General features: G+C 44.0%; 1 protein-coding gene across 1 annotated transcript in view; it reads left to right on the top strand.

Annotated features, from left to right (window-relative positions):
- Positions 1-26472, top strand: part of DNAH9 (dynein axonemal heavy chain 9) — a 377510-nt gene that overhangs the window by 279569 nt on the left and 71469 nt on the right. The window contains exons 51-58 of the mRNA XM_053569797.1: positions 5427-5546; positions 7823-8011; positions 10804-11039; positions 14168-14290; positions 15309-15513; positions 17370-17534; positions 23247-23387; positions 26227-26397. Of these exons, the coding sequence (XP_053425772.1) occupies positions 5427-5546; positions 7823-8011; positions 10804-11039; positions 14168-14290; positions 15309-15513; positions 17370-17534; positions 23247-23387; positions 26227-26397 (1350 nt within the window). The remainder of the gene's footprint in view (positions 1-5426; positions 5547-7822; positions 8012-10803; positions 11040-14167; positions 14291-15308; positions 15514-17369; positions 17535-23246; positions 23388-26226; positions 26398-26472) is intronic.

The raw sequence follows: 26472 nt of genomic DNA, 5'->3' as shown, positions 1-26472 counted from the left end.
AGCAGGAAACAGATGCAGACAGAAGACTCCAGGCACCAGTTGGAAGAGGAAGTGGCTTTATTCACCAGCCGGGAGACTCGGCGGACTAGTGTCCTAAAAACCGAGCCCACCGACTCAACCTCTTGCTTTCTTCCTTTTATACATTTTTAGGGCTTGGGTGCACGTGAGAGTCGTGACAGATGTGAAAGTCTTGTGATGCAAGGGAAGGTCAGGTTGGCCCGCACCCTTGGTACGTAAGGTGCTACCTGGCCTCAAAAGCGACAGAAGGTGAGGGAAGTTACAAGGTTACTGCACAGGCCCAGCACATCCCATGGGAAGGGCATATAGATAACAGAGATCTCTGCTGCGGTAGAGGTAGTAATTAGTGTTACAGACTGTCGGGCTAATACCTGTGTACAGAGGGACCAGGGCATAATTTAGCTCTGCTTTTACTCTCTTGTCTCATTTCAAGTGTGTGTGCTGTCTGTCACCGGCACATCTGGCCCCCTGCGTGGACTCAGTCACTGCTGTGACCAGGTTCAGTCCAAAAAAAAAAGAAGTTCCAGATCTTGAAAATCTACATGTGCATTCTAGGAAAGTAAGATTCTTAAAGCCAATGTATCGTGATGATACACAGGTTTTACAAACTGTGAAAGGTAGGATTATAGACATCCGACAGGCCTCATGCAGTATGGGTTTATTGATCCTTAGATTGAAATCCAGGGCAAAAGGCTCTGGCTAAAAGGTTCTTTGCAACCAACCTCTATTTTAAAAAGATGCTTTGGTAAAGCAACTCATCTCCTCTCAGCATGCTTGCTTTATAAATCCAGATGTTCCTGGAGGACCAGTTTACTGCAAACAGGTGGTAATCACCATGACAATGGCCCCTTCAACTAGCACCAAGTCCAAAATACCACAGCATCACCATTCTTGCTTTTGAGGGGAGAAAGGATTCCCCGCCCCCTGCCAATTTTCCTCTTCTTGGGGCTCTCCCAGAAAAGTGTAAGAAGAACTGCGTTTTCCTGACTCAAGTTATTTTAACTAAAGGAACAGTTGGTGCAAAGGAAATGTTTTCAAAATGTTTATACCTTTTCAGTAGCCAACATTCACATGAGGAGCCCACTCAACCTGTGAAAGCAGTAAGAATGTCTTCAAAATACTTGGCTACCTTTGGAAGGCACTTCTTTTCTGCCAAAATATTTTCTTTAAAAAATGTTTTCTTGCTTTTAACAGCCTTGTCTCTGTTTTTTGCTTATACAAATGCCTGTCAACATCCCCAGAATATGGACACGCCCTACTGACATCAGAGGAGATGGACTAATAGCCATCCCCAGCACAGAAGCCCACCCAGGGCAAGAAAATTCATCTCTATAAGCAGCTAAGGCCATTGACAGCTCACTTTAGTGTCTCTCTCTCACACACACATACACGCACACTCAAGTCTTACTTCTAGGATCTTAGGACAATCTCAAGTAAGGAATTTTATTTCCAAGATACATAAAGTGGAGAGGGTAAAGCATATTTCAAAACGGATTTTACAAAATGATTTCAGTTTAATTGCTGAAATTAGCTAAATTAGAGTAGAAGTACATGAAAATGTTAACAGTAGCAATTACTTGGGGGTGGTGGATTTTGAATGTTTGGGTTTATTTATTTGATAATCTATATTTTCTTATGTTCTCTAATGAACATATATAAATGTACAATTTATAAAAATAATAGTAATGAGAAGAAGTATAAGTCATTCTAACTGAGTATATAATCACACAGAGCAAAATACCGCATGGTAGAGAAAGACTTCTAATGAGAAATAGCAAACCTCTTATTTCTTGTATCTATTTCATTTGATGGTTGTGGCCACACGGAAGCCTACTACCTAGAGACTTAACTGTGTTTTATTTGGCCCACAGATACTATTTGCAGATGATTTAATTAATTGCCAATATTTAAAACAGCAGGAGCTTTATATAAAAATCTGATTTCCAGCCAGTCTAAAAATAACCACAAGACTCCTGCCTAACATTAATTGATGGACCCTGGAGTTAAGAAGGAGCTTTCCAATTCAAGCAGACCGTGCTGTGCATTTCATCATAATCTTCACCAACTTTTATTTTGTTCAACACTAGACTCATCCAACTATTATCTTCCCTTTCTCTATTTATTTGCTTTTCTGACTTCTGTGTATGTGCTATGCTGGTATTTCCATTTCTTGATGTGTCTTAAGGAGGCAGTTGAACTTCCTGCTAGCTGGCTGAGACTACGAGTTGTCTGTCCCCATGTCTTCTAAATATGGCTATGATAACTAATTTTAGTGGATATAACCTTTATTTCCTGTTCCATCACATTGGAGCCCTCAGCTTTTAAGATGAAGCTATTTTTTACCTTTGCCTTCAGCCCTTCCTGCTTCCTTCCACCTCCCAACTTCTGCCATCATCACTTACAATATTTTTGCTTTGTAATTGCCAAGACTGAAAAATCCATATTCTCTTCAATAACCAGAATTAAGGGTCCCATGCTCTGTCCATAGACTGTTTCGTAAAGTTGAAAAATCACTAAGTTTCATTTCTGTTCGTGAACATGTCATATTGTTTATATCAGATAATGGTACACTATAATTACATTCCTTTTGTTGTACAACTTTTTTCCCCAGGAGCTGCTACCTTTTCTCCCCCCTCCCCGTTGATTTGCATAGCCTCCATTATTTTTAAGCTCCCCATTCAATTCAGTTATTTTATGAAGACCTTTTTTGGTTGCTCCTGATCTTTCTCCCTCGCCCCTGGTTTAGAGCTGCAATCAGAGTGGCAGCATCACCCCGTTCTTAGAGTCACTTTCAATGACTTCCTAACCCCACCTAAGCCTTCTCCCTCAGTTTCTTCTTTTATTTTACTATGGCTCATTCTCAAATAACTTTCTCAGAAGTAAAGTAGGAGGTAAATTTTCTAAACAGACACGGTCTGGAAATGTCTTTATTTTGTTCTTAAACTGAACTATTTTGCTGAGTACTGAATTCTGAGTTGCTAATTTATTTCCCCATCGTACGCAGAATGCTTTATGCTCTTGTGTGCTAAGGAGTCTCTTGAACAGTCCAGGTACTATTCTTACGTATATGTAACACTGTCTCTCCTTTCTGGAAGTATTCCAACCTTTTCTTGATTTGTGGCGTCCGGAACTTTACATCAGTGTGCGTGGCTGTCATTCTTTTTCTATTCATTATGTTTGACACGTAAAAACTTAATTTCTTCAGCTTTGGAAAATTACCAGCATATTCTTTGGTAAAATCCCCTCTGTTTTCTTTTTAATCTTTTCTGAAATGCATGTTGGTTGAACGTTGGACACCCTAGATTGGTCCTTTGTTTCCACACATCTTTTTGTCACCGTGTGTTTTCTTATGCCTTTCATCTTCTAACCCTTCCCTTGAATTAATTATTTTTACATTAATAATAATGGTAATTTCCACAAGAGCTTTTTTGTTCTCTTCCTTTTGATAGCATCTTGTTCTTGTTTCATAGAAGAAATAATCTTGAATCTTCTGAGAAACTGTGAAGGGTTGTAAGTTTGTTGTTACTGTTGCTGTTTTTAGTCATTACGGAGATTACCTCTTTTTCTCAAGTCATTTTTTTTCTTCTTGTTTCTCTTAATCTAGGCTTTCATTCAGTGTTTTCTTGTCCTTTCGTGTTTGCAAAAGTAGCCATCAAAAGCTATTTATATCTCTGTAGGCAAGGTCAGAGCTGGTTGACTAGTGGGACTTTTTTTTTGAGACAGAGTCTCACTATGTGGCCCTCTGTAGAGTGTCTGGAGAGACAGCTCACAGCAGCCTCAAACTCCTGGGCTTAAGTGACTCTCTTGCCTCAGCCTCCAAAGTAGCTGGGACTACAGTCACCCGGCACAACACCCGGCTGTTTTTTTTGTTGCCGTTGTCATTGTTTAGCTGGCCTGGGCCGGGTTTGAACCTGCCAGCCTCAGTGTATGTGGCTGGTGCCATAACCACCGTGCTACGGGTGCTGAGCTTAGTGGGACTTTTTCTTCGAGATCTGATGAGTTATGCTGGGTGCGTCCTTAATGCCAGAATGCAGTGCTTTCCCTCTGCCTCTGTTCACTCTGCTGCCTCTCTTGTCTGGTGACATAGTCTGGTGGCTTTGCATACTGGACAGGAGGTTGGAGACATGGGGATAGGGAAAACAGGCTTCCAACCAACCCGTCTGTTTTCAGCTTCCCTCTCAATCACACCTGGTATTTTCACTATTAGTCTGCAGAGTCCCAGTTGATGAGGGGCTCTGCAAACTAATCAGCCTCCCTTTTGATGAACTGCGGCCAACTCTGAGTTATAGGTTCTTCCTTCCCTGCTCCCCCAATCTCTGCTCCTCTTTCAGTACGATCCTCTATAAATCTGCTGGACGCCTTCACCTTCACATGGCCCTCACCAATTGGCTTGGTTTTATAGGCTTATGACTTTTTTAATTACTTCATATCACTTTAGAGAAGTCTTGGGAAGTATGAGAGGTGAACGGACACAGGAAAGTCTGCCATCATTAACTGAATGGCTCACAGCCTGCTCTGAGAACTACTTGGCTATATGAACCTGGCCCTAAATTGATTTCTCCTGTGCCTTAGTGCTGGCCCACAAAGCAGCCTGAATGCCAGTTATTGCACAGACATGAGCCATATTTGGTGGAATCTATAGTATGTCTGTAAATCTTTGTACATGCAAACATGTATTCTGAAGGCAGCAAAATTCAGGCTCTTCAATTCTAAGCTCTTAATGAGTTGCAAAAAATTAAAACTATGTCTTTGTAAAGAATGATCCTATACTTTGTGATAGTGGAAGAGGGCAGATGAGGTTCGATAAACCTCATCTTATACTTCCAGGCTCTTAGTGCCAGGGAGAGACTTGGGATGCAGACAGCCCAGCCCCAGATCAGCTGCAGCAGGTGCAGTCAGCTGTCCTCCCAGGCCCAACCTGGGATGCTGATGACCATTGCCGAGTTAACCCCAAACTTCAATATGTTTTTGTTTCTAATAGCAATCCCCTGTACTATTTTGTCAGGTGGCTGGAACCCCTTTTCCCAGAATAGAAGAAGATTCTAAACCTATGCATCCCTCCCACCTTCACGTCCATCACACCCCACAGTCTTTAACAACTCAGGGACTGAGGTGTTGGAGCCCAGAAGCTCAGCTCTGCCACCCTGGGTTGCGACATCTCTGAACTTCGCCTCCTCACTCTCCCTGCAGGATTGAGTTGAACCCTAGGACGCTGCCTGAGATCATCCCCTCTTTGGCTTCTTTCCTTTCATCCCTGTCCTGCTTTTTTCCCAAGTCCCTTAGGACGCCCCTCACCCTCACTCCCAGCACTTCCTTCAAAATCACCTCCCCGTGAAAACTCTCATCCCAGGTGCTCTGGATGTGACTTGGGTGAAATTACTAACAATCCTGTGTTCATTCCCAAATAGCACCTTAATGAAAACCTGGCAAAACTCACAGCCAAGTTCGAGAGAGCAACGGCAGATAAACTCAAATGTCAGCAAGAAGCGGAAGCCACCGCGGGCATCATCTCCCTCGCCAACCGCCTGGTGAGCCTGAGCCCCTGCAAGCCCAGCTGTAATTAGATAAGCCGTGCTTGTCAAGTGCCACAGAGGTGCAGAATAGATGAGCTCAGCTCAGCACCACTGTGACCTGGGGGGAAATGTTAAAATGTACCGGGATCCAGGAACGAGTCCTGAGAAAAGTGTGGATGCCTGATCCAGACAAAGGAGCTTTCTCAAAGAGATGGCTGGGTAGCAGGGAACACAAAATCTATCAGCCAGCCTGTGCAAGACAACGCCACACTTGTGTGCATGGGTGTCGGCCAGAGGAAGCTTTAAAAGGCAAAGCTGGAACTTTGCAGGCAAACTGGGAAGTTCCTATCTGCATAACATTTGATGATAAAGGCGTGACAGAGATCAGGAACTGAACTAGAAGCAGAAAAGAATGGGACTTGTCGGCCCTGAGCATTTCTGAACATACACGTGTGCAGACATGCACACACGTGTGCCGATATACACCCACATACACAGGCTCTGGCCTTCCTGAGAAGACACATCTTCAGTCTGAAGGTCTGAAGCAGCTGCTTGTGCTGTGGATAACTGTTGCTACATAACAAATTACCCAAAGCTTACATGATTTAACACAATACCCACCCATTTCATTATATCTCACAGGTCTGTGGGTCAGGAAATTGGGCAGGGGTCAGCTGGTCAGTTCTGCTCTGTGTGGTGGTGCCTGGGGCCACGCAGTGTTATTCAGCTGGTGGCTGGCCTGGGTCAGGGGGTCCAGGATGACTTCCTTCATATGCCTGACCCCTAGGCAGGGGTAGCGGGACAGAGGGCTCAGATGGGCTTCCCTCCCTTGCCATGTAGGCTCGGGGCGATCTCTCCAGCTGGGTAATTGAGTGTCTTACATATAAAATGACTCAAGGCTCCAAGAGCAGGCATTCCAAGTGATAAGAGGTGGCAAGTCCCAATCTCTGAAGGTCTGGGACCGAAAATGGCACAGTGTCACTCCTGCCATGTACGTCAAAGCACTCACAGATGCGAGGGAAGAGAGCTTAGACACCAAATCTTAAGGACAGAAGCATCAAAGAATTAGTGGCCTGTTTCACTTCTCCATGGCTTATATTTCTCATCACCTGTGTCAGCCCAGATCCTGTGAAGCAGAGTCCACTGGATGTGATTGCTCTTTAATCTAGGGTCTTTACACCAGTGAAGGGAAGTACAATCAATACCTTTTTACATTTATTCCAGCCACTGTTTGTTTTTCTGACAAAGCCAGACTTTTCAATCTGGAGAGCGATGAGTCATCGCATCCTGAACTAAAGCCGCGCTTCAGTGGGGAGAGCCCAGGCCCCAGGTGTCTGGGAGGCATTTGCTACACCAGCTGCCGCATAGACTAGAGATGATCAGCATCAGTTTGGGGACAGCACCTCTGCCAGCATGGCAGAGGTTCTTCAGGACTCCTAGCTGGCCAGCCTTCCCCTCAGCACCCTGCTTGGTTTCCAGACCACAGCCTTCTCTGCCCAGCTGGAGAATTTTCTGAGTCAGTCCTCCTGGGAGGTCGTGTGTCCCTCTGCTCTAGGCGTTAGGATGTTCAGGCGAGATACCTGGTCTTTGTGTAATCTACAAACTGGCCTGGGAATGGTTGGGTTGGCAGATCCCTGGGGTCTGTCCCAGCTCTGATGTTCTACAATACTATCATTCAAGGACAGAATAAAGGAAAAGGGCTAACACAGATGCTAAGCTCCACCGTACACCTAACAGCCCTCTATGGAAGGAATGGCTCTCCTCCCAGGATAAGTGTGCCTGGGGAGAGTCATGCCATCCCAGTGTAGGCCAGGGAAATGGGACGTGCTCTGTAGTCCACAGTGCTTTGTACACATCTGGGTCTTTGCGGTATTTCCAAACTCCATGTCTCAATTCCGTGTCTATTTCTCTGCCAGAGGTTCTTCAGGCAGATATTCACAGTGGACTTGATTTTATTTACTCTCATTTCCCCAGAATTAGGAGAAGGAATAGGTACCTAATTCTCTAGAGAACTGGTGCTCAATGATTACCATGCATGATCACTTTTGGTCCTCTCCCTTGGCAGCCCTTTGAGGTGGGGGGTATCCATCCCCACACCTAGAAAGCAAGAGCCTGTGTTGCAAACCTTTTCACAACCCACATGACACATGGCAGAGTTGGGGACTTATTTGCTGGAATGCTCCCGGGAGATCACAGGGGCCACATAAATGGTGTTCTAAGCCTTTTATGCCCATGGCTGTGCAGCCTGTAGTGTGACAAAGTCCTCTTTTCTCTGGCCTTTGAAATGGTAGGTTGGAGGACTCGCTTCTGAAAATGTGAGGTGGGCAGAAGCTGTGCAGAACTTCCAACAGCAGGAAAGGACGTTCTGTGGAGACATTTTACTTACATCGGCTTTCATTTCCTACCTTGGCTTCTTTACAAAGAAATACCGACAGAGCCTCATGGACGGGACCTGGAGACCCTACCTGAGCCAGCTGGACGTACGTACGGCCTGTCCTCCTCCTGATCTCAGCAGCCTGTGGGCAGCACTGAGATCACGTGATAACACTAACTGGAATCTTCTAACAGCCTCGTGCTCATTCACACCCACCACACCCTGGGCAGCAGGCATGAGCCCTGCAGACCGCGTCCTTCCTCTCTGCCCTGTACTACCTTCCCTTCGGCCACCCGAACACAGCATCTGGCGTCTTAATGAGGCCCTCCATGCATGTGGACGCTGGTCCTCAGCCCAGCAGGCTGTCTCCTCTCTCCTCAAAGCTGTGAAGCCGAGGAGACACCAAAAGAACCCTGCACTTCCCTCTGATCTCCCTGCCCCACAGCCAGACTTCGTAGGAGAAGTCAGAGGAAGTTCCTTTCCCAGATTCTTCCTGGCACCTTGTCACCAGGCCCCAATGCTGCACAATTTGTGCCCATGACTCTCAGCTAGCCATGTGGAAGCAGCCCGTCTGCTCACCTAAGCTCCTACACACCTGCTTCTTACCTGGGCCAGCTCGTCCCTGCCCCATAACTGAGTGGATATTACTCCCAACTCCTCCCTCAGCACCTCTCCCCAAGCATAATGAAGTGGGGAGAGGTTTAATAACTTAATAACTTTAATCAGAGTTCCTGATTAAAGATACTCATAGTTACACCTGGACCCTACTATCAGAGTCTATCCCTTTGGCACCGCCCATAGTCAATAATCAGATACTTCTGCGTACTCAGCAGGACCTGATGCTCCACTATACAGGAGGTACAAAACACATTCAAGGCCAGGACACCTTCCCGCATTCTCAGTCCAACTGAGGAAATTGGTTGATAAAAAGTTAGCTGCGGTACGAGTCACCCCAAAATTTCACAACATAAAGTAAAGGCTGGATTCCAAAATCCTTTTGTCTCCTTAGAATGTAAAACATTGTATGGTGATGGTGGTCGTCCCGGCTCAGCTCCTAAAATCCTACTTAACCCGATGATTCGCTGAACTGTCATTTAAAAAACTGTTAACAGAGGGATGGAGGGAGGAGGGTGGGGCCTTAGTGTGTGTCACACTTTATGGGGGCAAGACATGATTGCAAGAGGGACTTTACCTAACAATTGCAATCAGTGTAACTGATTTATTGTACCCTCAATGAATCCCCAACAATAAAAAAAAAAAAAAAAAAAAAACTGTTAACAGTAGGGCGGTGCCTGTAGCTCAAAGGAGTAGGGTGCTGGCCCCATATACTGGAGGTGGCAGTTTCAAACCCGGTCCTGGCCAAAACTGAAAAAAAAAAAAATTATTAACAGTACTAGTAAATAAACAAAAAATAAAGCTGCTGTTGTATTCATCTTAAACACTCGTGGAGAATTGAGATCATTGAAAGAACCATCATTAACTTGGTGAACAAAGATGAAGAGAACCCAGGGGTGACTGAGTGAGGATTTTTCTGCCTATGTTTGGGCTTCTTAAGCGCATTTGTTCACAAACTTCTTTGGCAGTCTGGTAAAGCCTGTGACTTCGTCTCAGCATGATGATCTTGAGCATATAAAATAGAATGTGTATGATTACAGAGAGAAAAATTATATTTAAACACATTTCTGATTCCAGAACAAGAACCCCCCAGGGGCCGATTTCCCTTTGGAGGTTGGCTTAATGTTCTAGCCCTGGCCATTTGTGCTCTGAGCAGATACAAATAAAAGCACAGGAGGTGGTTTGGAGATGTTTTCTTGAGGGACCTGGGCAAAACAAACCTCAGAGAGGAGAGAGATGAAGGGGTTGAAAGGGTATTCGAAAATATTATGCTAAGTGGGAGTAGCCAGACACAAAAGGTCACATATTGTATGATTCCACTTATATTAAATATCCAGAGTAGGAAAATCCATAGAGGTAGAGCACATATTAGTAGTTTCCAGCAGCTGGAGGTAGAGTGAAAAGGGCGGGTGGACTGTTTAACGAGTGTAAAGTTTCCTTGTGGGGCAATGAACATGTTTGGCAACTAGATAGAGCTGATGGTCACACAACATGGTGAAGGTACTAATTGCCACTGAATTGTGCACTTTAAAATGATTAATTGTATGTTATGTGAATGTCACCTCAATTTGGGGGGAAAAAATGAGTTACCAATGAGAAAGATGGCTTGTAAAAGAATTAAGTGAGCAGAGAGGTGATCAGAAAGGAAAAGGAAGGATCTAGTGCTGGCAGGGAAGCTCTGCCCAGCAGGGCAGAGACAAGTCAGAGGGGGTTCTCGGGCCTGGCTTTACAGAGAGGGGCCCTGCAAGCAGCCCTGGGAAGGGGAGGTTTAGGGAGAGGGAAAGGGAAGCAAGCCCTGTCAGCTCTTCACAAGCTGGTGAAATAGATGAGGAGGGAGCAGTTTGTGTAGACTGGTGCAGATGGGGGCAAACCCTCCGGGTGCAAAGGGGGCCTGTTGCTGGTTCCTGGAGCAGGCAGGAGGATCTCGGAAATGTAGCAGAGAAGGAACACCATTACCAGGGCTGGGCAAGGAGTGGGTTATAGACTAAAACACCAAACAATCTAGTAGAAACTTGATTCAGGTGAAGGTGCCAAAGAACAAAGAGTTGGTCACAGGGGCTGAATTTCTGCTGTCAGTCATCTGTCAAGAGCAAAAAGACCATCAGGGCTTTGACAGAACCTGCTCCCAGAAATAATCACACAGCTAGAAAAGCACTCTTCAGGGGATGTTGATCTTGCTTTTAAATAAGTTATGTCACTGAGTGAAATCCTGCATATTCCCCACCGCACCCCAGCTGAGAAAGCATCCTCCATTGAGTAGGGGTGGTGTTTCTTTTTCACCAGGCTCCCATCCCGGTCACCCCAGCCCTGGACCCCCTGCAGATGCTGACGGATGATGCCGACATGGCTGCCTGGCAGAACCAGGGCCTCCCTGCTGACCGCATGTCCGTGGAGAACGCCACTATCCTCCTCCACTGCGAGCGCTGGCCGCTCATGGTGGACCCTCAGCTGCAAGGTGCCAAATGGATCCGGAGTAAATACGGTGCAGGCCTCCGGGTGGTCCAGACAGGTCAGAAAGGGTGAGTGGCTGTGCACACCGCCCTGCCTCCCCAACCTGGGCCTTAGTATCTCTCGACCATTGCTTCACCAGCCCTTCACAACATAGCTTTATAGTTTGGGTGTTCAACTCTTATTCTGTGCCATTCGGACGTGGGGAAAACAGGAAGAAGACATATGTTACGCTTGGTGTCAGGGGACTTGTGCCTCGTGCTTTTCTTAGTTCACACAGCCAATAAGGTCAGTGTTATTGTTGTCATTTCACATCTGAGGAAGCTGAGGTTTGCAGAAGTTAAGCAAGTTCCCCAAGAAAATACCATTTTAAAAGTGATAGAAAGTTTGCACTCATGGTCATAGCAGCACTGCTCACAATGGCCGAAAGGCGGAAGCAGCCAAAGCTGCCATGGAGAGATGAATAGTCAACAAAATGTGGTGCACACGTACAATGGAATAGTGCTCAGTCCTAAAAGGAAGACAGTTGTGACCTGCCACGGTAGGGATGGATGGTAAAGATACTACGCTTAGTGAAATCCGCCAGTGACAAGCAGACAAGTACCGTATGCTTCCCTCGCCTGAGGTACCTGGGATAGTCACCTTCATAGACAGACGGTGGGATGGCAGCTGGCAGGGGCTGCGGAGGAGAGGGGAATAGGGAGTTAGCGTTTAATCGGGGACAGAGTTTCTGTTTTTTAAGGACAGTTCTGAGCATGTATGCTGATGATAGGTGCAAAACAACATGAATCCCACTCAACTTAAAAATGGTCAAGACCGTAAATTTTATATGTATTTTACCACAATTAAAAACACATTCATTAATACCTTTTTTAAAGTAATAGAGGCAATATTTTAGAACCCAGGCCATCCTGACTTAGAGATTTATCCACTCTAGCCCAGGACCACTGAAGCGAGGTCTATTGTTCCTGCCATACCTCCTAAGCATTCTTGCCTGGAGGTCCAGATCACCCAGTGTTATTTAAATCAAACAAGTAATATTAAACATAATAGTTAGTCAGAGAAAATACTGAATACTAAAACAGATCCTTCTTACAGAGTGAATTGTGTTGAGGAATGAAGGCTCAGTCACAACATGATGTATTAATATTTTTATCTTCATCTTCATTCCAGAGTGATCAGACCCTGGCCTTCTCCCCAAACCTTGACCAAAGTATTCCTCTATGATTTACTAACAAACGTATTTTAGATAGAAGTGTGTGTCTTTTTGCTCACTGCTATATCCCTTGTATCTAAAATGCTCCCTGACACATCACAGACCTTAGACAAATATCCATTCAGTTAATTCCCTGTTCGTGTCTATCGACTAATTTTCTGTTAGGTAGTTTTCTCGGTTTTTTATGTTACTTGAATACAAATACCGTATCATATATAATATGCATCATCTTCTTTCACCATTTGCATGAAAATGAGTGTTCAAGTGTCTCATCTGCCTTTTAATTTTATTTGTGGGGTTTGACATGCTGAAGTTCATTTTACTTTAGCTGTTATTTGATCTGAATTGTCACTCATTTCATCTCTAGATAATGCCTAGAGAAGTCTTTTTCCTCCAGGAATTATTTAAATGTTAACCTACATTTTTTAGATTTTTACAGGTTTTCTTTTTACACTGAAATCCAATCAACTTAAATATATTTGAAGCTACTATGTGAGGAACAGACTAATTTTCCAAATGGTTAGCTACTCTTCCAGTATCATCTATTGAATTTTTCATCTTTTTCTTGATTAATTAGAGATGCCACTTTGCTACATATTAAATTATTTTACTAAATAGGTGTTTTATTCTTTTCTGTTTATCTAATACTGTACCAGCCTTTAATTATTTAGTTCCATATTTAGTAACATTTATTGTAGTACTTCACATTACAAAAGTAATGTATCATCATTATAAAGAAGAGGGAAGGAAGAGTTAAAAATGAAATAAAAACTCCTATAATTCATCATTCAAGATCACTGCTAACGTTTTGGTATACGAAGTCTTTTTTTTTTTTTTTTTTTAGAGACAGAGTCTCACTTTGTCACTCTCGGTAGAGTGCTGTAGCATCACAGCTCACAGCAACCTCCAACTCCTGGGCTTAGGCGATTCTCTTGCCTCAGCCTCCCGAGTAGCTGGGACTACAGGCGCCCACCACAACGCCCAGCTATTTTTTATTGCAGTTTGGCTGGGGCCGGGTTTGAACCAGCAATCCTGGGTATATGGGGTCAGCGCCCTACTCACTGAGCCACAGGTGCTGCCAGGTATATGAAGTTTTTTAAGACTTCTTTCTATAATAAGTTGTAGATAGCTGCTATACAACACAGTGCCTATTGCTAACAATGCAGTATTGTGCACTTAAAATTTCAAAAAGAGGAGAGAGAGCTCCTGATAAGTGTCCTTACGACAAAAATAAATGAATAAATGCAGATAAAAGACTTCTTTCTACACGCCTGTACAATTGAAGTTACACAAAATATTTGTATTAGATGATATGAGCCTCTCCTCTTCCTCATTATCATTTTTTCCCTTTACCATCCTAATTATATTCTTTTTGGTTAACTTTAAGGCCTTTGGTCAAGTTCAGTAAAGGTTTATTTTTATTTTGTGTGTGAATTATATCACATTCCATCAAATTTATAAAAAAACTTAGGGAAAATTGGCCTATTTGCATGATGATTAAACGCTACATAACATTGAAAAGTTAAAAGTAACTCAGCTTTTTGTTGACTGATTGATAAACTAAGATGTGTCAATGTGTTCTAATACTCAAAAATAGTATGGAAGAATATTTCATGAAATAGGGAAAGATTTACCTTTTACATACAAGGTGCCACGAGAATCCAATATATATGAAAACTAAGCTTGAAAATACAATCCATCCAAACGCACACAATTACCATCAAAATGTTAAGGGAAAGTGGAGGGATTATGGTTTGTTTTCATGTTCCTTTTGAATTTTATAATTTCTCCCTATTAAAAAAAATGTAGGCAATCACATAACTATCACTTTAAATAGAAAAAAAAATGTGGCCACTGAAGACATTCCAAGTAGCCTCCACATTTCCCACCGTGCCTCAGAGGCCACAGTTGTCTTGTTAAATTGCCTCTGATTCCACACCTTGCCACAGGCTCAGACAGCCTGACCCAGACTTGCTTCCACAGCTACCTTCAAACCATCGAGCACGCCCTGGAAGCCGGACATACAGTGCTGATTGAAAACCTGGAAGAGTCCATTGATCCCATCCTGGGGCCCCTGCTGGGGAGAGAAGTCATTAAAAAAGGACGGTAGGACCGGTGGTGTTGCTGACCCTGTGTGGGGAGCTGGGTCATGGCCCTGTGGAGAGGTCCGCTCTTTCCAGAATCTCCGCTCCTCTGCTCATGGCAGGGGGCTCCCTGCAGCACGCCAGCCTTTCTTTCTTCTGGCAGAGGCTATTTAGCAGCCCTTATCTCCCAGAGAAAGTTTCCTGGAATAAGTTTGCCTCCATTAGTCAGTGTCCTCCTTGACTTCCTCTTAAGTGGCCACAGTGAACAATTTGGAGGAACTTAAGAAGGAAAGTTGGTCAAAAGGCCGATGGACTTTCCAGCATGAGCATTTGATTGGGGCCAGATGTCTGATTCCAGGAACTCGGCTGCTGGTCAATTTGATGAGCCTCTGCTGCCGTGCGTGCTGGTGCGTGGGCAGGGCTTAGTAAGCGGATGGCAGGAAGGGATGGTGGTGTGGAGAGAGGAGGGCGGAGGGAAGGACAATGGGCCACATGGTAGGGAGCGATGATTATCACCGAGGGCTGCTTGACACAGGACCTCACCGGCTGCCCAGGCCGTAAATTGCCCTTGGATGTCCTTCAGTTGTGCTCATTTACTTGTTTAATCATTTTCTCCCAATAGAAATTCAGCCATCAGAACAAGTAAGCCTCAGTGCTGGCCTTTAGAGCACCTTTGTGCAAACTAGAAGTGTCTCCTTCCTCCAAACACTTGGCTGCCATCTGCTGGAAATTTTCACAGTGTGCTAGTCTACTCTGCACAATGGGGACAGCTCTCCCCACGGTTGCACGGTGCAAAAATCAACCACGGTGGCTATGGGAGAAAGTCCAGTCCCCTCCACACTAGTTCCCACATTAAAACAAAAAAGGATCCTGGGCCTCATGCTAGGGGTCCTGAGGAGGAATCTATCGGAATATGGTAACACTGTTATGATCTTGAAAAAAAAAAAAAACAAGAAAACAAATCTAGAGTTCTGTTCCTTCCTGACCTGAGTAAATCTTGCAGGAAGGCACTCTGCTTCAGGTGAGCTTTTATGTTCCAGATTCATTAAAATCGGAGACAAAGAGTATGAGTACAATCCCAAGTTCCGGCTCATCCTTCACACCAAGCTGGCCAATCCTCACTACCAGCCGGAGCTGCAGGCTCAGGCCACTCTGATCAACTTCACTGTGACCAGGGATGGTCTGGAGGACCAGCTGCTGGCTGCCGTGGTCAGCATGGAGAGGCCAGACCTGGAGCAGTTGAAGGTATGCGGGGTGTCCACTGAGGACGGGAGGAGGAAGGTGCTCAGTTGCTGCAGAACCCCTGGGGGGAGGGGCTTTTTTTTTCTGGGGCAGAGCAGATGGTACTACAGGACCCACCAGCCCCATCTAGCCACCTAGGAACACCACACTGGGAAAAGAAGGACAGGGCCAGTGGAAGAACAGAGCAAAAGGCAGCCAGGAGAATGGACACTATGTGGCCAAGGGCAGGGCCTGGCACGGGGCTATGAATGTGAGGGCCTCTGACCACGCATGTGTACATGCCTGGGTCCAGAACCCAGTGGAATAAAATTCTGCATGGACAGCAGAAATAGCTTCAACAATTTTGGGGCCATGTCTTAGTCAGCTCAGGCTGCCATAAAACAATACCGTAGACCAAGTGAGTGGCTTAAACAATAGACACGTACTTCTCACAGTTCCAGAGGCTGGAGCCTGAGAACAGGCTGCCAGCAGGATAGGCCTGCTGAGGCCTGTCTTCCTGGCTTGCAGGCAGCCACCTTCTCACTGTGTCTTCACATGACCTCTGTGAGCCTGGAGAAGGCTCTTGGATTCCTCTTGGGAGGGTATTGATCCCATCGGGCAAGGGCTCCACCCTTATCACCTCCTTTAACCTTAATCTCCTTAGAGGCCCTATTTCCAATACAGTTCCAACAGGGAGTTAGAAATTCAATATATGGATTCCAAGAGAACACAATTCTGCCCGTAGCAGATAGCGTGCTTTTTGTCCTCTCTTTAAACGTATGAGCTCAGAATTCCCATGTGTGTGAAACTGAGTTCAGGGTGGGCTCGCTGGGAGAGTCCCCCTGCAGTCCCTCTCAAATTGAACAGATACCTGTGAGCACCACATTGCAGGTGTGGAACAGTGAACAAGGAAAAACACATCCCTGTCCTCGTGGAGCTTACAGTCCAGTGGAAGAACATGGAAATAAGAATGTAAACCAATAAATATGTCATTCAGGTAGTGATAAGAACTTTCGAGAAAGTAAAACCGGGTGCTACCTGAAAGCTAGAGGTCTGATTTAAACTGTGGTGGTGAGAAAAAGACTCTGTGAGGACTCGGGGCACCTGAGCTAATTCCTAAATAATTTTAAAACCTCTGAGCACGGAGAATTCACAGCAGAGAGAACAGTAAATCCTAGTCTTAAGGCAGGATGGAGATACTTGTTTTTAAAACACAGAAGAAAGACAGGCCAAGGAGGTCGCAACCAGAGCTTTTAACAAGGAAGGTTGTTTTTTCCACAGATCAAAGGCAGTGTCAGGGCAGAAAGACCACAGAGGCTTGAAGTTAACTCCCTACACCCCAAAATAAAAGCACAAAATATCCAACCCCTTAGGGTGTGGGAAAAACCTTCATAGAGGGAAGATGGGGTGGAGTCTTCTGGGATGCTAGCACCCAGTCCTACAACGATCTGGTCTAAGCAGTTTCTGTTGATTTGGGGGGTTTTAAGAAACAACTCATTTACTGGAGAGGACAGTAAAGTGGCAATAGAGAGGACCCTCCAGAAAACTAAGCCAGTGAATGCTGCCTGTGTCAGCACTGTGTTAAGCACTACACAAACGTCCTCAGAGTGGGCACTGGGATTATCCCCACGGAGGTGCTGAAAGTGGAAAGAGGTTTTAACTTGGCCCAAGGTCACGTGCCTGTCACACAGTGTGGTGGGGGTTCGACTCATTCACTTGTCTTCTGCTTCTGGTCTCCTGATCTCTGCCATTCTGCCTCCAGTTTACTGTCACCAAGGGAAGAGATTCTGGCCCCATAAACCCTCATTTATTCAGACCTATCCCCAGAGTTGGGTGCTGGGGGGATCTACTCCTGACTCCCTCTTGCTTGATATTTTCAGTCTGAGCTCACGAAACAGCAGAATGGATTCAAAATCACCCTAAAGACATTGGAAGACAACCTGCTTTCTCGCCTCTCCTCAGCATCAGGGAACTTCCTGGGAGAACCAGCCTTGGTGGAGAACCTAGAGGTCACCAAGCAGACCGCTGCGGAAATCGAGAAAAAGGCAAGACTGTCCCGACTGACCGGTGCAGGAATGCAACCGAGGCTGGGGGGCCCCTGCCAGGCTCTCTCCTCTTTGTCCCTGAGTCTGACTTTTAGAAAAAAGTTAGAATAACAGATAGCTTCTCTATTTTAGCAAGTTTCTTCTAGAAAGCCCACTGAGGCAGGATTCCTGAAATGACTGCCTCCCATATTATAGAGTTTCCACCTTTTGGAAAATACTTTTTTGACATCCCAGTAGCACAGACATTTGATGAGCACTTAGGTTTGCACAGAGCCCGGTGTTCTGTGCAGGGAATGGTCGCTCAAACTCGAGGCCTCAGATAGATAGTTTGTGGAACTGCCCTGAAGCTAAAGAATCATGTTGCTGTGAAGGTTGACTGGTTTGGGCATGATTACATCCTGAGAAAACCCACTGGACTGCAAAAATATCACAAGTCTGACTTTAATGAGAACACTTCAATGACTTCCTGGGAAACTCAGCTCTCAAAAACCGTATCATCCTGGGAAACAATTAGGCTGCTGTGTGTAGCTTTCTTCCTTTAGTTCACAATATCTGGAAGGCTTTTATTCTCTCTTCTGGGGGCCTGGAAGACTTGATTTGCTGGGGAAGGGACCCAAGTCCTTGCTCTTTCCCAGAGACTGCCAGACGTACACAGGGCCTCTGCACCCTATCCCTGCTCATAGAACAGAAGAAAGCTGAGATGCTGGTCCTGGACAGAATGGAGCATGTCTCTAACAGTGTCCTGGAGCAATGTACCTATGAGGGAATATGCTGATTGCTATTAGATTTCTAGGATTTCTCTAAGTATGAAAGACTTTGTTGCGGGTCAGGACCAGATAGGAAAGTAAAAAGTAACGATGGACAAAGCAGATAAGCCAGGGCATACCCGCTCTGGGTTAACAGACAACTCTGGTGGAATGTGGGGGGTTGGGGGGACTGGAGAGATGAAGGTCCAGACTAGCATTGGCTCAACAGCTGTTGAGCGACCACCAGGTTTTGCCGCCAGCTGTCTCCGGCTTCCAAGTCTCTAGATGGGGGTGTGAGAATATGTAAAGGGATTATGGCAGAAGTTCCACTGGCCTGGAACACAGGGGAATAGACCCAACTCACCCGGAGGGAGCAGGTCAGAGGTTGGGCTCACCCTCACTAATCTTGTGTCCCTGCCTCATCCGTTCTTTCTTTATACTTTTCTTTAAAGTCGGTGAACTCTTACGGAGTACCTCTGTGTGCCACAGGATGGACGGAGCTTTTTTTTTCTTTTTATTGTTCCCTTTCTTCGGGTCTTCTTTCTCTTTCTCACTCATTCAACCCATGAATACTTACTTGGAGGCTGCTATATCCCAAGGTCTATGATGAGAGTTGGAGATACAACAAGGAACTTGCCGCAATCCCAGTGTTCCCAGACCGGGCCCTCTCCAGGACAAAAATGAGTAAATAGGCAGTTACACAACAGTGATGAGGGCTGAGGTGGCTGACACACGGGGAGCCGTGAGCACAAGACGTGCACTCACCCCACTCCACGCTGGACGAGAAGGAGGGGGACGCTTCCCCAGAGAGTAACTGGAACTAGAGAGGGGTGGGGACTGGAAGTGGTCCCTGGAGATGAGCCATGAAAGACAGCTTCAGTTTCCACTGTGAACCCTGCTGAGAGGACTGGGCTTTCTCCAGATCATTTAAGAGTTTGGGGGTTTTGTTTTCCTTTTAAACAGAACAGTAACATAGCAAGATCTCTGCTTTAGAAAGATCGTTCTCGCTACAGTCTGTAGGAGAGATGGGTAATTCAGGAGTTGGAGAAAATAACAGGAGATGCATGAATTCAAATTAGAGGTGAGGGCATCCTGAATTACGGTGGTGGCAGTGGTGACAGAAAAGAGTGGCCAAATTGGAGAGCGATTAAGGAAGTGGAACTGAAGAACTTGCTTCTTGATTCGATATGATTGCATTTTGGATAAAGGAGTGGTCAAGGAGAAGTCTTGGGGCTCAGCAACCGTAGCTCAGTGGGTAGGGCGCCAGCCACATACACGGAGGCAGGCAGGTTCGAATCCAGCCCAGGCCTGCCAAACAATAATGACAACTGCAACAACAACAACAACAACAAAAAATAGCCAAGCATTGTGGCGGGTGCCTGTAGTCCCAGCTACTTGGGAGGCTGAGGCAAGAGAATCACTTGAGCCCAAGAGTTTAAGGTTGCTGTGAGCTGTGATGCCACGACACTCTATGGAGGGCAACGTAATGAGACTCTGTCTCAACAAAAAAAAAAAAAAGGAAGAGTCTTGGGTTCCTGGATTAAAAATCTGGGTAGATACTGGTGCCAATCCCTGAAAGAAGGTGAGCAAAAGTCGGTTTGGGGGCAAGAAAAAATGATGGTTTTAGTTTGTGGTATGTCAAGTTTGGAATGCCTTTGAGCCATTCAGTTGGAAATGTCCTGTAGGTTTTTGGTTATATGGTCTTGGCCAACAATAGTGTCATCACCAAGCAGTTGACAGTCGAACACTTGGAAGTGGATGAAGCCACCTAGGATGGGTGTGTACAATGGTGAGACTGAGAGCAGAGCTCTGAGCACCCCTCACACGTGTTAAGAGAAGAACAAAAACATTCAGCATGGAATGGGGTAGAAATGAGAGGAAGGTCAGGAAAATAAAGTATCACAAAAGAAAGCATTTCAATAGGAAGGGTTGTCAGTGGTGCTGAATGCCACCAAGAACTCAAGTAATATATGGTTGAGATGTGTCTATTGAATTTTGCAAAAAGGAGTTATTAATGATTTGAAAAGAATGGTTTCAGTGAAGTAAGAGAAGAGAAGGCGGACTGCATTAGAATGAGAGCTGAGAAACAGAAAATGAATACAGACAACTCTTCAAAGAAGCAAAACTATTGAAAGAAATGGTAGAGAGAAAGAATTGGACTTTAAGGAGGATGTGGGGCCTCTGGAGGCATTTCCCCTGAGATGGGAGAGACCTGAGCATACTAAGGTCCTATCTGGGGACGGGAAGATGCATAGATTGTAAAGAAAAAGGGGAAAAGGCGGTTGAGGAGAGGATTTGAATTTGCTGGAATAAGCGTGAACGGTCAATACAGAGGAGGACCTGGCAAAGTTAGGGAACTATAATTCAGGTGACAGATGACCTTATCTTTAGAAAGGTAGTCATTTCCAGTAAAGCATCACAAGAATGGAGAAGCATGAATCCTATGTACTCAATTTTGATATGAGGACAATTAATGACAATTAAGGTTATGGGGGGGAAGCAGAAAGAGGGATGGAGGGAGGGGGTGGGGCCTTGGTGTGTGTCACACTTTATGGGGGCAAGACATGATTGCAAGAGGGACTTTACCTAACAAATGCAATCAGTGTAACTGGCTTATTGTACCCTCAATGAATCCCCAACAATAAAAAAAAAAAAAAAAGAAAGAAAGATAGTCATTTCCCAATGTGATAAGGAATGGGGGAGAAACAGAAATGGTCTTTGTGCGCAACTAGGGTAGAAGAGATAGTGAATGGAATGGAGGGAGAAGCATAAATTAAGGTAAATCCTTCCCAATGGTCTCTGTAATAAAATCTGTGAACACATGGGTCAAATGCATCTGCAGAGAGTGAGGGAATCGTGGTGAGACAGAGAGCTGGGGGAGGGGGTGAAGATTTACCACAGTTCTTATGGGAAAGCGGAATAAAAGTTGACTAGAGTCTTGGAGATTAATGAACAGCATTAAAGACTCAGATGAGGTTGAAGACTATGAACTTATCATAATACCAGCTGGGCAATTATGTGAGTTTTGTTCAGCTCCACCCCCTTCTGAGAATCTTTGTCTTTTAGCAGCTGGAATGTAACCAATTTATACTTTGATACAGTTGAGTTTTTTTCCCACTATCTTAATGTGTTTTCTATTAAACAGGCTTTTCCTTTTTTTCTCCTTTATTGATTTTTCTTAATTTTCCTTTATCCCCCTTCTTTTATGTTTTGTTGATTTTAAAGAGATTCACACTTTTATTATTATTTATTAATGTTTTATTTATATATGAAAACTTTATTTCATTTTATATATGAGTGTTTGTGTGTGTGTGTGTGTATATTTATATGGAGAAACAGAGAAAGGTGTATATATCTATATATAAAAAACAAACTCTAAAGTTAAGCAATATATCTAGGCCTCTCAAACAGTCTTGAGAACTTCAGAGTATTTTTACTATGATCATTTCCTCTCCTTTAGTTTTATAAAATATCTTACAGCATTTTTGCTATTAAGAATCTGCTTTTGGTCTAACTGCTATTCCTTTATAGATACTTCTTTCGTTTTTCCAGTTGCCTTTAGCATTTTATTTTCATCTTTGATATTCTAAAATTTTGCTACTTAGTATTTATTTTTTATTTATTGTATTTAAGAGTGATAAGCTTCTTCAAAGTAAGAGCTCTGGACTTTTCATTACCTCTGAAAAATTCCTTTTTCTTTTTTTTTTGAGATAGTCACCCTTTGTCACCCTGAGTAGAGTACCATAGCATCATAGCTCACAGCAACCTCAACCTCCCCAGTAGCTGGGACTATAGACACCCACCACAATGCCCAGCTAGGAAAATTCTGAACTATTAGAGCTTCAAATATTGTCTCTCTCTATTCTCTGCTCATTTCTGTTGGATGTGCTTTAAGCCTCATTCTATCCTCCAAATCTCATAACTTATTTTGTATATTTTCTGTCTTTGTTTTTTTGAGCTGCTTTTGTAACAATTTCCTCAGATCTCTTTTCTAGTTTGATAACTCTCTTTTCAAGAGTAGTCTCTTACTTAACCTGTACTCTTTTTCATTTTCATTTAAATAACTGTATTCTTATTTTTAGAAGTTTTAATTAATTCTTTCTCAAATGTACCTGTTCTTTTCTACAGTGTCCTGGTTGTACGCATTCTTTTGTATCTACTGCTCTTAAGCACACGTAAGTGGTAAGTTTTAGGTTGTTCAATTATCTTTGGTTCTTGAGATGCTAATTCTGTTGTTGTTTTGGTCTTTTGTGACTTTTTTTGGAAAAAGTCTATTGGTAGTGCTTCCTCCTATAGTTTGTATTGATAATTGTTTATTATGAGAACATCTCCAGTAGGAATCGGTATGGAATGATTGCCTTTTTCTTTGTTTTCCCACAAACTATCGGTATTTTCATTCTATTTTGGAGCATAAGGGCAGAGCAGATAGAGGTTTGTATTTAGTGGCAGGTGTTAACTGAAATCTCTCTCCCGATGCTCAGGTCTTTACTTGTGATAAGAAGTTTTCTAAAAATAGAGTATTCCACTGAAAGAGACCTTCTTTGTGAATTTTATCAGTAACCATTTCATAAAGATTAAGAAAAAAAGAATTATTTTATTCTTCTTTCTCTGAATTTCCTCTGCTTGGCATTCTAGCTCCTTTTCAAGTCATACATACTTTTTGCTTTTCCCTGACATCTTTTGCATTAGAGACAGAGGCTGGAGATGTGCATGGCCCACACTCCCCAGCTGGAAGAACTGACACTCTCACCCTTGTGAAGGCCTAGACGTTCACACCTCCTTTCTCCCTGGAGCTCTCCTTAGGAATGTCCCGGGAGCCTTTCTGCCCTCTGCCCACTAACTACCCCATCCCAGTTCACTCCCCCTCATGTGCAGACATGTGTCTGCTCAGGCAAAGAGGCCACGCTGACTCTCAGAGAGCCTTGGTTGGTTTGAACAGGAGGCTATTTATTTATTCTCCCAACAGGTGCAGGAGGCCAAGGTGACCGAAGTGAAAATCAATGAGGCCCGAGAGCACTACCGGCCGGCAGCTGCCCGAGCCTCTCTGCTCTACTTCATCATGAATGACCTCAGCAAGATCCACCCAATGTACCAGTTTTCCCTCAAGGTGACTCACACCTGCAGTGTTCACATCATCATAACGAAGCAGTGTAATGCTGCCGGGGCAGCTCCCCATGAGAGCTTATCCACCAGCTTCATTAGCTGTGACAGATCTGTAAGATCAAAGCCAGGAGAGCAGCTATGGCACCTTTAGCCCTTTCCTGTTGTCCTCGTCTCTTTAATTGAGCCTTACGTGACTGATTGGTAATTTTGGCTGGAACAGAAGGGGCTACGACAGCAGGTCTCAGCCTCTTTCATTCAGTGAGCATGTACGATGTGCTGAAAGAAGGTATGGAAGGGAATAGCAAAGAAATGCAAGAAATGGCCCTTGTCTCCAAGGAACTTAAAGTGTGATAGAGACAATGAAATGGGCCTGTCATTTCTGTTGATTAAAAGCCAAAGTAGACAATAACAACAAACCAAGTTTAAATTACTTCTCTTATTACCTTAATATCTTCCAAACTCCTTCTTTAGGGTTGTTAAAATATTCTCCAAACCAAACCTACAAACAAATTGTCAGTGTTGACTAAACTCAGCTTACCCGTGAAAAAATAAAGTCTTATAAATCTTAAGAGCATCTCTAAAAGTACATCTTTCTCCCCTTGGACATTCATCAAAAGACCACAGTTGAAAAGCCATTAAGAGATGGCAAAGACTTTCTGCACAGCTTCTTTTGTTTCACCCAGCAAAGAGAACACAGAGAGGGAGAGAGAGGGAGGGCGCACACACTTTGGTTCTGTGAAGTGTTTTCCACCACGGGGAGGCCCAGATGCAGGAATGGTGGCGAGCAGATGAGAAATCAGAGCACCTCTGGTTCCTGGGGCTCGTTCAACTGGACGTGGCATTTCAGTTTCCCAATCCTTCCCTTAACGCAGAGTCTCTGCAGATTGGATGAACTGTGTTTATAATATTCTATGTTTTTAAAAAGAAAGCTTTATATTAAGGTCAAGGCGATCTACAAGAGAATTATGAAATATTTTAAACAGTATGAAAAGCCTAATAGCTACAGGATCACCTCCCCAGTTCCAAGAGTAGTTGAAATTGACATGAGGTACCTATGAGAAACCCACTGCATGATTCTGAAAATAATAAATGAAAAGAAGCCTGTGAAAATGTGTGTTCAATAACATGTGGTAAATTATTTTGTCAGCAACAGTGGCCTGATACAGGAAGCTCTGAAGCTCAATTTAAAAAGTGGGGAAGTATATCTTACTGCAATTAAGAATCTCCAAGGACAATTATTCTTTGACCAGCTTGATTATTGAAAGCAGATTTAACTGGTTAATGATAAGGAGCTGAAGTAAGGGTTTCCAAAATGCCAAAACGCTGTGATTGGAGAAAAACAAGCCACTGGCATGTTCACAGTATCGCCTTTTGTCTGCAGTTGGGTCCAGTTCCCATTCCTGAGAGAGAAAGGAGAGGCATTCTCAGAATATAGAAACCTCACATAGGCCAATGTGACAAGAGCCACACACCCCAGTTTTCAAGGGTGTTTTGAGCAGGAATATATTAAAATGTGTATATTTGCTTTTATACAAACAAAAACTCTTTCCAAGCCAGGTTCTGAAAGAACTTGGAAGCTTGTAACATGGTTAAGATGAAACTTAAGTGATGGCAAAGTAGCTTTTCTTCAAGACTCAGACAAAGCCTGGGCAAGTGTTACTGGGACACACTTACAGGGTGCCAAGGAGATCCCTCCCTGGCGTCTCCTGCAGACTGACAGAAGGCCTGACTTCCTGTGTCGTGTGCATTATGGCTGGGGGAAATAATACTCTCAAGGAAATTAGAAAGGGAAGCCTCAGAACCCAGAGCATGTGGAGCAGAGTACTGGCCTCCAACCAGAGGCCTGAGGCCTGTTAACCTCAGAGGGCTTGTCAAATACTTTAATTTAAAACCTTTAAAAAGAAAGAGAAGAAGTCACACAAACCCTGATTTCTGGCGTCTCATGGAAGTTTGGAAGATTGGCAGCCGTAAACTTACATCCCACACAGCACAAATTCACTGGAGCTAAGGGATGCTGCTTCCTAAATGCATATAAGTGCCCTCAGTGTTGCCACAGGCCCCCCCCCCTCCCTTGGTGATCTTCCACCTCCAGCTGTGAAGATACTGAGTTTGAGACGCTTGGTCCTGAGCCATGTTCTTCAACTTTTTTTATCTCATGGCATTCTTGAACCTGCAGTTAAACTTTAGCAGCACACTTAAATTATGTTGATGAAAAAAGAGTTAAAAAAAGAACATATTTACTATGCTTTGAACTTCTTTCAAAAATAATTTAATTACTAATCTTTAAACTTTTCGCAACACACCTAAAATCCTCTCACAATCTTAAGCTGTTCTTCCACAGGCTCACAAGATAGAAATAAGATTCACAGAAAATAAAACTTTAGTTTCTGTAAAAAAAAAAAAAATTTTTCAGTACCTATCACATGCCAGGGTCAGTTTTAGACAGCAAAGTTGTACCAAACATTGTTTTTAACCACCAAGAATTTTATAATCATTTGGATCGCATCATTGATCGTAGCTGGTTATTGTTGGCCACATCTACCTTCTATTCAACAAAAACTTATTGGAATTATTTTAGCTGCTGGACATTTATGTTTCACTCATCAAAGCTATAGGCTCATCTCCATGTGCCCCATAGCAAAGAAGTAATTCATATGAGCAAACTAAGAAAAGAGCTAATTTGTGTGGCATGTTTCCTTGTGACCATTGTCCCTTCTTGGCAGGGTATGCTGGGGAAAATTTTCTATGGGCTGGAAAATTATAATATTCTTCATAGGTAAGACCACTAGTATACACACAAAGAGAGCTGTGTGAATTACCAGCATCCTACCTTCTGTCCCCAGGCATTTGGTATCGTCTTCCAGAAGGCTGTGGAAAGGGCAGCTCCTGGGGACAGCGTCAAGGAGCGGGTGGCCAATCTCCTGGACAGCATTACCTTCTCTGTGTACCAGTACACCACCCGTGGGCTCTTTGAGTGTGATAAGCTGACTTACCTTGCCCAGCTCACCTTTCAGGTAAAAGAAACTTCCAGAAAGTAGGTCATTTTTAGTACCCAAACAGCAGGTCTTGAGAAATTTTTCTTTTAACCT

This window comes from Nycticebus coucang, chromosome 18, assembly GCF_027406575.1.
Source record: "Nycticebus coucang isolate mNycCou1 chromosome 18, mNycCou1.pri, whole genome shotgun sequence".
Classification (NCBI taxonomy): Eukaryota; Metazoa; Chordata; class Mammalia; order Primates; family Lorisidae; genus Nycticebus; species Nycticebus coucang.
This window is presented reverse-complemented; position numbering and strand designations above follow the sequence as displayed.